This window comes from Hyalella azteca, unplaced genomic scaffold (genome assembly GCF_000764305.2).
Source record: "Hyalella azteca isolate HAZT.00-mixed unplaced genomic scaffold, Hazt_2.0.2 contig8452, whole genome shotgun sequence".
Taxonomy (NCBI): Eukaryota; Metazoa; Arthropoda; class Malacostraca; order Amphipoda; family Hyalellidae; genus Hyalella; species Hyalella azteca.
Genome location: NW_025938544.1, coordinates 1500 through 14085, shown reverse-complemented (window position 1 = coordinate 14085; position 12586 = coordinate 1500). Strand labels below are relative to the sequence as shown.

At 40.6% G+C, this 12586-nt stretch overlaps 2 protein-coding genes across 2 annotated transcripts; both read left to right on the top strand.

Annotated features, from left to right (window-relative positions):
- Positions 1–501: 501 nt before the first annotated feature.
- Positions 502–2252, top strand: LOC108676450 (lipoprotein lipase-like; the record flags this gene model as incomplete). Its single annotated transcript, XM_018164522.2, has 4 exons — positions 502–614; positions 911–1022; positions 1265–1454; positions 1644–2252. Coding segments are annotated over 4 exons (479 nt in total), but the record flags the coding sequence as incomplete, so codon positions are not given.
- A 1558-nt stretch (positions 2253–3810) lies between these two features.
- LOC108676452 (inactive pancreatic lipase-related protein 1-like) lies at positions 3811–11909 on the top strand. The gene is made up of 6 exons (XM_018164523.2): positions 3811–3842; positions 4404–5052; positions 8587–8699; positions 8994–9105; positions 10346–10535; positions 10725–11909. Exons 2-6 carry the CDS (start codon positions 4425–4427, stop codon positions 10786–10788), a joined length of 1107 nt encoding a protein of 368 aa, XP_018020012.1. The 5' UTR covers positions 3811–3842; positions 4404–4424; the 3' UTR covers positions 10789–11909.
- The last annotated feature ends 677 nt before the right edge of the window (positions 11910–12586 follow it).

Genomic DNA, 12586 nt, shown 5'->3' with positions numbered 1-12586 from the left:
CAGTGTCCGGGGTGCAACAGGGTGCTGTCGGCCGCCAATATGGCGGGGCACCAGAGGGCTCGCCTGGTGTGGGACCCTGGGGGGAGGGGAAAGTCCCTGACGGGGATCGAAGGCCTAAAATGGAAATTGAATGGATGAGATGGTAGTCTGGGTCGTGATTATGAGGAGGTTACTGCCTCTCGCCCTTTGGGACAAGCCCGTCGGGTTCGAGGCTGAAGCGTCGTTTGGAGGAGGAGTCATAGGGAGGGGAAGGTACAATCGTATTTCAAAAAGATAGAAATACAGAAAGAGATAAAAATACAGGAAGAGGCTTTGAGCGAGCACCCAAGATGAGATCCACGCTTGTTGCCACGAGGCAACAAGCGTTTGGATGTTTCTATCCACGCTTGTTTGAATAGAAACACTAGTTTTTTTGTACACTATTGCAAAAATATTTCCTAATATTGCAAAGCAACTCCCAGACCGATTAGAATATCCGCCTTTGTCTGCTAAAACGAGCAGGTCTGGACCCTGCGTCGCCGCTCTTCGAGGAGGTTGACGAATCCCAACGCATCAACCCCAACAGCGCCACATTCGTCGACATCATCCACACCAACGCCTGCTCCCAAGAAGACGTGAGGCAGAATAATGATGATAAGATAATTCGTAGGGATTAGGATACTTTATAATACATTAGGAAGTATCAAAATGATTGATCATTACAATGATCACTTGCAATATTCTTATCCTTCACTCCCTAGCAGCAACACTCATTCACGTATATATCAACCTATAGGAATGATTGCTCGGTGGGTTCAGAGGGTTGGTTTTTCGTCGCTCAATTGTTCTCAGAGAGCTCTTAGCGTAGAGAGTGAATTCATTTTGGCGAGATCTTCAGTGGTGAAGAATCAAAGACATTTATCTCTGGTAGGGATGCTTGGGAATGATCGAACCAGTTGGCAAAGTCGACTTCTACCCAAACGGCGGAGCTCATCAGGTTGGCTGCCCACTGGTCAACAGCACCTCAATTATAGACAATATTCGTAAGTTTCGAGCACAACTTTTTTGATACTAATGAATTCTTCAAGACCTACAATGGATCAATTAAACTCGCATTCAAATGGCGCCAAGCTGCTAATAATTTATCATGATGATGATGCGCTTAATCCCAACTTTCTTGCTATCGTACATGATCTGATAATGCTTACCGATTAGTCAGGTTTAACTCTCAAGCACCGTTATTTTAGCTATGATTGATTGTGCAGAATATTTTTTCATATTCCAGTGAGTTGCAGTCACAGTCGATCTTACGAATACTGGATAGAGAGCATACGAGCTCAGGAGCCAACAGACAAGACTTTCTGGGCGAAGCCGTGCTCGGACTGGTCGACCTACGAAGCCGGGCTGTGCAGCTCTTGTGGCAACGGCTGCGTTCAGATGGGCTACCCGGCTGACATTTCCGGCGTCATCATTGGGTCGGTTCATACTCTTTAAGATGAAGTTCCGTGTTTTGTAGGAAAAACGGTCTACTACAAAAAAAGAGTGACTAATATAGTAATGCAATTTTTTAAAATGCATCAAGTTTTAAGATATGTTAATGATGAAGATCTTTTACACTCATCAACCGTATGTCGAGAACAATAACTGTGCAATTCGTTCTTCAGAGCGGACATCGAGTATTACCTGACAACTAACGCGCATGCGCCCTTCGCCAAGGGCTTGAACTAACGAACTTCGCGAAGCAGTTTGGTCTCCACTTCGCGACGTGGAAAAACACGCGGGAAAAATGGTTGTTCCTTTTGAGACTCCTGCCATATCTGTAGTCAGAAACATAAGAAAGAAAAAAAAACAATCATTCATCAAATCACTTGAGATTTTTAGCAAATACGTCTAAAGGATACTTAACATATTTTTTCGATGCTAATATATTCGTTTACAAAACATTTATTTACGTTTCAATTTAAATCTCCACTTCTTGCATGATTGCTGTACTAATTAATACAGAAATATTCGATACTTACCTGAAATACGTCGATTTTATTACATTTTCAAATGTTAAACTACATGGTAAAAGAATAATTGACCACGAATCGTAACCTTTTCCATCATTAATCCCTGTGAACCGCAACAACTCCATCGCAAATACAAATTGGAGTTCATAACGGTTCACCAAATTTTATTAGTTGTGCGAAAAATTGAGTAAGATTGCCTAGCAGCTAACAGTCATTATTTTTAGCACATTTTCTCATTTATAGAAAAAAATGCCCTATTGTGCTCGTCATGTGCGTCTGTCTGTCCGTCTGTTTGTCCGTGACTTCACGTTTTCGTCGGCGAGAAAACGCGCTCTCTGTCACTGCAGTGAGTAGGGTAACATGGGGCAGCGAGCCCACTGCGGGTCATGGGCCCATAGCGGGTTTCTCGCTAAGTATGGCAGATATTGGTCCGTGTTCTCTACCGCCGGTCGACAGTTTCACTGGGATGAAGTGTACGGATTTACGTTTTGCTAAGTATTTGCGTTATTAAGTTATTTGTGAATAACTGTTTAGCCCAGATTAAAATTTTTTTGCTGCTAAACAAAACTGTTTTCGATTATTGAAGATGAAGCTTTTGTAATTACTATGAATTATATTTTGAAAGTAATATTTATAGGGATAATTTTGAGATCAAGTTTAGACTATTAGCTTTTGAAATAAAATGTTGACACGATATAAATTGAAATGATACCTAGTGGGGCAACGGGCCCACGTGTGTCACGGGGCAAAGCGCCCATGGAGAAGTCTTGTGTTATACGTATTTAGATTTATCTCAATGACCTTTTCAAAACTGTGACAAGCTTTTTGAATTACAAATTACACTTCATATTGCATGAATTTTTGATTTGCCGCCTCTAGGCAGCAGGTTTAGCTTCTAATTGTTCGTATTTATGACCCCTCATCGAGTTATTGACTCTTGCCTTGCCAAAAGGTGATTTCAGTCAACACCAAGGAGCCAGAAGTTGATAAGTTTTTATGGTGTTGGCTGAAATCACGATTAGGTACGAATTCTCTGCACATAATATCAGAATTATGGACGAAACTGGAACGATTTTTTTTTCTGATCAACTAAATATATTTTTCCTAGTCAACGATACATTTTTTCATGTCAGGGACGAATTTTTTATCGCAAGGATATATTTTTCAAGTCAAGGATATATATTTTAATGTCAATGAAATATTTTTCTTCACGTCAGTGATAAATTTTTTAAGCCAAGAGCATATTTTTTTCAAGATAAAGATATGATTTTTTGAGTTGTTAATAAATGAATGAATATCATATTTTTTATTACATTTTTCTTATTTTTAACTGTAAAGTGTTGTTTTATCATTTTTAAACGGAAAATATGCAATTGTGGTAGAGGGACCAAGGGTGGGCGCCTTGCCCCAAGCCCATGGGCCCATTGCCCCAGGGGTGGGGCATGCATCCCCATGCTGGCCTCTAACATGCTTGCGAGGCGACAGCTGCACAACCTTCATGCGCTTCGTGCCGTTCTAATTCAAAACAGGATACAGATAGTTTTGAAGAACTTCAGTGTATACAATTTTAAGTAAATAATTCGAATAACATACAGAATTAACAGTTTTTCACCCCATCCTGGATACAACGATTTATGTTTGGGACATGGGCTCATGTCAGAGCAGCTCAAACTCAAGATTAGATTCGAAATAACTATCACATTTTTTCCGGCCTTGAGTGATTGAGCGTAAATGTTATCCCGCCTTCTGTTCGTTCCCACGCGATAACGGGGACTAACATGACAAAAAAGAGGGAAAGGCATTTTACGACTGCATTTGACGCGCCGTCGTTTAGCATAACGAAGAGTCTTGGTAAGTATTCAAGTCACTTCATTTAGCTTAAACTGTAAATTTTAGTGAATGAAGATTGATTCGAATGTTAGCATATGAAGACATTTTTTTAGCGACGATCAAACAATGCAGGGCTGAAAATGATTCAAGTATTTACTAACGAAATTGTTATGCACTAAATTTAAATAATAATCCTGCCGTCGTTCTGACAAAGAAGTTTCGGCAACTACTGACAAATCTTTCTTATCTTATGTACAAAATAATATCAAATCTTAGTACGCAGCCAAAGTAGGATGTTAATAAAAATTTGCTTTATTTGAAAAATATGTTGACAGAAAATGTTTTCTGCTACAAAGAACAAAAGAATGAATGTATATCATAGCTCATTACAATTACGCAAACATATTAAACAAATAGCAGTAGTTGAAATGGAAAGATATGAAACCATTTCGGCCATGCAGGACAGAATTTTCGGAGGCTCTATGACATTAATAATCGCGTTTGCAAGTATATTCGATCTACGAGCAGCCAAAAGGGAAGTAACTAACTTCTCCATAAATAACCGAAGCTCTCCGTTCACAGGGAACAAAAAATTTCCAATAAATGGACCGTCGAGAACTAGTAGCGCTGGCCTGCCTGCTGGCAGTGTCAGTAGGCATGAGCAACATGGAGCGAGAAGTCTCGTTTGCTGACTACAGTCCTAAGATAAGGGAGGGTCTCACATCTTTGTCCAATAACTGGGCTGACGGTTGGCAACAAGTACTAGGTCCTGGACCTAAACCAAAAGTCAAAGCTGCGATAGACCAAGTCAACTTCCTACTCTGGACAAGGTCCAATCGGAATGTCGAATACGTATTGGAGGCCTTCAACGCCGACAGTTTCGCCGCTTCAAACTTCGATTCCTCCAAAGAAACCCTTTTGGTATTCCATGGTTACATATCCAGTGGCAATGCATCGTGGATTTTGGATGCCAAGAATGCTTTGCTCGATAGGGTTGATGCCAATTTCATCTCGGTGGATTGGGGAGAGCTGGCTGCTGCTCCCGACTACGTCGATGCTGTTGCTGGCGTTTATGAAGTCGCCAATCTCACCGCGTCTTTGCTGGACTGGATGGTGGACAATGTAGGCCTGGATTTCCAGAGAACGGCACTAGCGGGACACAGCCTTGGTGCTCAATGTGCTGGAATGGTTGGCAACACCGTCACTAGTGGAAAACTCGATCGCGTTACTGGTATGTTGGATTTATTTTATTTATAAATATATCAAATATATATAAGTTCCATTTATAGCTTAATATTCATGTTGAACTGGACAAGAATAAGTCTAAAGACGCGTGCTGGTACCTTAAATGCAACTAATTGGCAATGGGAAAGCTTGGGCTACAATATCGAGAATTTTTTCGGCATATTTTTTTTTTCAATAAATTTTACTTTATTTGGCTCCCTTGAAAAATTTAAAAATCTAAAAAACGCCGTCTTATAAACTTAATAACTACTACATCCATGAAAAACATACCATACCTAGCGACTCTAAAAGCCGTCTTTTTCAATTTGTGCATGGTTTGACTTATACATGGGGGAAGTGGGGGTGGGGAGGGGGTAGGGGAAATGTGAAAAATGAAAAAAATGCGCATAAAAGAAAAACGACGAGGAAAATAGCACATCGGGGCTCTAGAGCCGCTAGATAATGTTACGAATCGAATGCTATGTGTCTCGACATTGTAGCATGTGATTTGCAAAAGTTATTAACTTTTTTAATGTACCCACTCTTTTGCCGTTTTCTATTCCTTTCACGTTTTCCTTATTTAAAAAAATTCACACGAACAAAAAAGTCATTGATTTCTGTTTCAAAACGCTCCGTCCATAAATAAAAAAGTTTTTTTTTTATCGTAACGGTCCCCTTAATTGTCGATTGTGATTGCGCACGTCTGTGTGGAAATTGTGGTGGTGTTTGTGAGGTATGTGTCTTTTAAGGAGGGAGGTCTGGGGAAAAAAGTAGACGCTTTTGTAACAAGCCAGGATAGCGCTTTCGCGCGTCGTTGGTACGCAGCAATTTTTTGAGTGTAGCGTCTCTATGAGCCCTTTCTTCTGATTTATCTATTGTTTAGATTATATATTTCAGAAACTAGTTAAGATGGGAGGTTGGAAAAATGGAAAAATTCCTCTACAAAAAGTAAAAATCGCTTCTAGAGTCGCTACATATTTGCATTATGTGTCGAATGATACGTCTCTCGTAGTTTTGGCTCACAAATGCAAAAATGAAATAGATTGATTTAAATCCCCTTATTTCCGTTTTGTATGCATTTTACGTTTTCTGCAATTAAGTAAAATATATGAACAAAATGTTCTTGTATTAGTGTTTTGCATATGTGTACGAAGTTTCAGAAAGATCGGTTGGCTAGTTAAGAATTTTTTTGGAGGGCAGAGCCCTCTTAATGGCTATGGCAGCACCGCAGTGTAGTGTAGTCCTCATTCAACTTTGTACTTTGTAATTGAACATCTTGAGAGGGATGCCTTCATCTGTAATTGAGTGGTTGATGAGTATTATCACCAATGGCGGTCGTTTTGCTTTACTATCTTTAGTGAGGACTGGTTATTGTGATGGGTGTTTGAATGTAGATTGTTTCGTCTTTTTGGTGGTTGCTGTCGAATCTTTATCCATGCTTATGAAGGTGTCGTGGGGAATGATAATTATGAGTGGTTGGTGTATTTGAAGTCTGTCACGTGTCAGGTAGTCAAGTACTTTCGAAGAGTCTACGTCCTTCCATGAGAGCTTCAGTCCGTATTCTTATTTTCTGAATTCGTTGTCAAACCAAAGTTTAGGTGAGTCCATAGAGATTTCTACGGTGTCTCATGAGCTCAGATATAGTTTGATGGAGATCGGTTCGACGAGTACGGGTCCAAAAATGCATGATTCTTTTGACTGTTCGTCGATATTCTTCGTTTTCATGAGGTAACGATCTTCGTTATGGGTTATAGATATCGGGGTTGGAGGGTCTATCTTTCTGTTGTCGTCGTCTGTTGCTTGTTTGGGATAGATTAAGTGATGATCGTCTGAGGTCGTCATCGTTTATGAATTCAGTCCCAGGATTGGAGTCACTGTCCAGAGTCTTAATTACTGGTTGACTGTGAAAGAAATCGAAGATTTTCATGGAGTCTCTGTCATGGAATGCCGTGTCGATATCATACTTGGCTTTCAGGGTTTTCGATTAGATGCTGCCGAACCCTTCCAGGAGGGAGAAGCTGGCGACATGAGCTTCGAGGGAAAATAGTCAATTTTAGTTCCGTCTTGTGAGTCAGTGTCAGGCTATGTTGTGGAATGTTTGTTTGTTGGATTGCTTGTTTAGCTATTTCGAGGGAAGCTTTGTGGTTTTTGTGTTTGATTGTTTCTTGTTGTGATGGTTGTTTTTTTTTTGTTGCTTGCGGTATAGACAGTTTGCGGCTAGGATAAGATGCTCGTTGTGGCAGTTGAGATATTTTTTGTAAGTGTTAATGCATTGTGTGTAGTGTGGTCTTTGGCGGCGCTTTCGGAGCAAGAGGGAGTGGTGGATGTACATTGGTGTGAAGGGTGGTCTCCATTTTGCAACATCTGTAGCATATGAGTGTGTATGTTGTTCTTGTTCGCACTGTGAAGGCGGGATTCTTGTGTAATACGTGTAGAATCCCTGGGTAAGTATGCGTTGGGCTATTGTGATGTCTGTGGTTATTTTGATGACTTGCGTGTAATATTTTTTGCCAGTTTTGTTGTCAGCTATTTCGTTATTTCGTATTTTATTTCGTGAGCAGTGTGGCTTTCTACGTCCCTGTCTAGTAGTCGACTGATTATGTGGAATGTATTGGTCGCATTTTTTGATGTCAGTTTGTCAATTGCAATAGCGTCATCAGTCACGACGTAGAAACCGGTGGCAGGCAGGATCAGTCGGTCGGATAAGTGGAGAGTCAAGCTCTTTAAAGGTTATTTTGGAATATTTTGGGTCGTCTATCGGCATTCTTAATTGGACGCCGTAAGTCTGGGGCCGCTAGCGTACTAAGATGATGGGCTGGCTGGGGGATGAAGATGATGGCGAGCGAGATGGTAGTGTGGGTCGTGATGATGATGGTGGGAGGTTACTGCCTCTCGCCCTCTGGGACAAGCCCGTCGGGTTCGAGGCAGAAGCGTCGCTTAGAGGGGGGTTATAGGGAGGGGAAGATAAGTCGTATTTTAAAAAGATAGAAATACAAGAAAAGATAAAAATACAAGAAGAGGGTTTGAGCGAGCACCAAAGAAGGGAACCACGCTTGTTGCCACGAGGGGCCTCATTATAACATAACATAACATAGTGATGTCGGCTCTGAAGTGTAGGCCTGATGTGGCCTGTCGCCGATTCTTTTCCTTTTCGTGCCTTGTTCATAGATCTAAACTCGTGTCATTTGACCGGATCTTTTCATGACTGGCGATAGTTTGAAGAAGCTACTAGACTTCCACCGTCCTTTTCGAATCTCGGTGACCACACAACGTTTCCAAACTCTAGACTCGGGCGTACGACGGCAACAAACAACTGCTTCATCGTTTCTGCATCTAGGAACTCGTATGAGCGTCTGATTAGTCCAAGAAGTTTGTTGGATGTGTTAGCTTGCGTTTCAACATGCTTAGAAAATTTCAGCTCCTTGTTATAGGATAGAAACACTACGTTTTTTGTACACTATTGCAAAAAAACATTTCCTAGTATTGCAAAGCAACCTACCGACCAATTCGAAGATCTGCCTTTGTGTGATGAAACGAGCAGGTCTGGACCCGTCGTCGAAGCTCTTCACGGAGGTTGACGAATCGCAACGCATCAACCCCAACAGCGCCACATTCGTCGACATCATCCACACCGATGCCTGCTCCCAAGAAGACGTGAGGCAGAATACTGAGGATTAAAATAATTCGTAAGGGTTTGGATACTTAACAATATATTAAGAAGTATCCACATGATTGATCATTGCAATGATCTTTTGCAATATCGTTTTTCTTCACTCCCAGCAAGATTCATTCACGTATATATCATCCCTATAGGAATGATTGCTCGGTGGGTTCAGAGGGTTGGTTTTTCATCGCTCAAGTGTTCTCAAAGAGCTCCTAGCGCAACGAGTGAGTTCATTTTGGCAAGATCTTCAGTGGTGAAGAATCAAAGATATTTATCTCTGGTAGGGATGCTCGGGGATGATCGAACCAGTTGGCCAAGTCGACTTCTACCCCAACGGCGGAGCTCATCAGGTTGGCTGCCCACTGGTCAACAGCACCACAATTATAGATCATAAGTGTAAGTTTCGAGCACAATTTTTTTAATACCCAATATTTATTAATGAATTTTTCACAACCTATAATGGACAACTTGAACTCGCATTTAAATGGCGCCATGCTTCTGATAATAAGATAATAATTTATCACGATGATGATGTGATTATAAGATAATAATTTATCACGATGATGATGTGATTAATCACAACTTTCTTCCTATCGTGCATGATCTGACAATACAGGGTCATCAATATTTAGCGTTACTACTTTGAGTTGTTAGAACTATGAAATGAAACACAATTGTGAATGTTTGAAAATGTATTTATGTAGGCAGAGGTTCTGAGATACAATTCCCACAATTTCATTCAATATGTCCACCATCTGCATCAATAACGAGTTGTAGACGCTTAGAGAAAGCCTTACACGAGTCACGAATGACACTCTGCGGGATTTTGCCCCACTCCTTCAGCAGTTTGACCTCTAGGGCGTCCAAACGGCTATGGTGAACGGTCGAGACCTTGCTCTCAAGGTATGACCAGATCCCAAAATTCAGAGGATTCAGATCGGGTGACGATGGGGGCCATTCATCTTTGGTAATGAAGTGGGGAACATTCTCGGACAGCCACTCCTGAGTCGATTTGGCCCCATAGGATGGTGCAGAGTCCTGCTGGAACGACCAGGGACGTTTTTTGAAGTGCTTTCGTGCCCAGGGCAACAATGCACCAACAAGGATGGCATCTCGATAGTTCTTCTGATTCAATTTCACCCCTTTGTCAACAAAAAAGAGGGGACTCCTTGAGGACTCTATTACGGTTGCCCAGACCTTCACTGAGGTCGGGCATTGCTTCCTAGCCACCACACGGGATCCTTCGTCCCATTCTTCGACCAAATTCGATCTTTTTGGGAGTTGAAGTGGTGTGCAACATTGAATATCTTCTCATCACTGAAAATGAGATCTGGCAGCGTGCCATCATGAATGCGGGAAAGAAGAATCTTGGATCTTTGGAAGCGTTTGTCAACAACTTGAGCAGACAGTTGGTGTTTTTAGACATGCTTGAATGGGGACAACTTTAGGTCATTCCGTAGAACAGTCGACATGGTTCCATACGACACATTTGACTGTTTTGCGAGTGTATGGATTTTGAAAAAAAAACAAAGTAACGCCAAATATTGATGACCCTGTACTTACCGATTGTCCAGATTTATCTCTCAAGCACGCTTTTTTTAGCTATGATTGTGACTAATATTTTTTCATATTCCAGTTTGTTGCAGTCACTGTCGGTCTTACGAATACTGGATAGAGAGCATACGAGCTCAGGAGCCGACGGACAAGACTTTCTGGGCGAAGCCTTGCTCGGACTGGTCGACCTACGAAGCCGGGCTGTGTAGCTCTTGTGGCAACGGCTGCGTTCAGATGGGCTACCCGGCTGACATTTCCGGCGTCATCATTGGGTAGGTTCATACTCATTATGATGAAGTTCCGTGCTTTGTACGAAAAACGATCTACTACGAAAAAAATGCGACGAATATAGTTCTACAATTTTTTCAAATGCATCAAGTTTTAAGATATGTTAATGATGAAGATCTTTTACACTCATCAACCGTATGTCGAGAACAATAACTGTGCAATTCGTTCTTCAGAGCGGACATCGAGTATTACCTGACAACCAACGCCGATGCGCCCTTCGCCAAGGGCTTGAACTAACGAACTTCGCTAAGCAGTTTGGTCTCCACTCCGCGACGTAGAAAAACACGCGGGAAAAATGGTTGTTTCTTTTGAGACTCCTGCCATATCTGTAGTCAGAAACATAATAAGGAAAAAACAATTTTTCTTCAAGCTACATAAGATTATTACTAAATCTAACTTAAAAACTATTACTTGGCAGATTTTTTCGTTGCCGCTATTTTCAATTGCAAACATTTTTGATATCTTCACTCCTTGCATGATTGCTTCAGCAATTAATACAGAAATATTCAATACTTAGCTGAAATACGTTGTCTTTATTGCATTTTCAAATGTTAAGCTACATGGTAAAAGAATAATTGACCACGAGTCGTAACATTTTTCGTCATCAATCCCTCTGAACCGCAACAATTCCACCGAAAATACAAATTGGAGTTCATAAGGGTTCACCAAATTTTATTAGTTGTGCGAAAAATTGAGCAAGACTGTCTTGTAGCAAATACTCATTATTTGTTTTTCATTCTGTCAGCAGTGTAAAAAATTAATTTATACACTTTTGATGTTTACGCTTACTATCAGTATGAGAAGTTACCAAGTGTACGAGTAGTTTATCAAGTATGAGTAGTTAATCAAGAATACGCAGTTGACTCGGAGTTTCTTGTGGTCGTTGCTTCTTGCCACCGGTGACCCACAGCTGTAGGTGCGGTGGTTACCACTGCTGGATGTAAAATGTTGTAAATTTTGTTCACGGTAACTACAGATCAACCTGTTACGGCCTCCTTCGATTCTTCTGCAAGAATCACACACGTCTTGACCTATGCTTAGTGTTGGAGATGTGTCCCTCGCGATAAATTCACACTGCCGACTGCCCTTGATCTCGTATTTTTTATAGCCATCCCAACACCAGCGCTCAACCATTTAATTAAATTCAAAATTGCAGTAATTGACTAATTTACTGGGTTAGTACGCTCTCTACATGCGGCATAGAAGTCAGTTAGATAATTGTCGATTTACCCAACGTCAGAACCTGCAAAACTACAATTAAGGCCCTGGTTGAAGGTCGCATGGCTTCTAACAGGCTTGGCTCTTCTCTATGCGTTTCTTCACTAATTAGGATAGACTTTACTCCACTCGCAAATGAGATGGCGATATGGATTTTTCCATGCTTACCCATCTATTTTTTATAAACGGTGATCAGAAACAAAAAATATGTAAACTTTGTATTAAAACAGTTTTAATGAGAGGAAATTTCAAGCAACTTTGAATATTATTGTTCATCAAGTCTGCGACTTTTTTACTTTTTTCGAGATATAAAAGGGTTGTAATTTTTATTCTCCATTGAATGGTATACTCGGCATTCCTTGATCAGCCTCTTTGTTGTAGATATTTTTTTTTCGAAGAATATAAATAAATAAAAATTATCGAAACAAATCAATTTCCGTGGTTTAAAATACGAGACAATTGATTCATAAAAAACTGCAGCTAATTTAGAGAAATTACGTACCACAAGGACCTGGTGAGAGGGTCACAATATATGAAAACTTATATTGCTGGTCGTATTTTAAGGTTTTTAAAAACTATTCTGCAACTTTATCAGACATATTAACAGGTTGAACCTTTAGTTGCTTGGCAGAAAGAAATCTCACAGCATCGTGTGGAGTGATTTGAAATTGTGAATTAAAAATGCGAAGCGAATTGTGAATGAAATTGTGAATTTCAGCGATAGGAATTTTTCATCGTTATACTCGAGAAATGAGTTGAAGTTCCTTGGGCACACTGTTAAGGAATTAAACACTTTTCTTAGTCGCATGATTCAGAA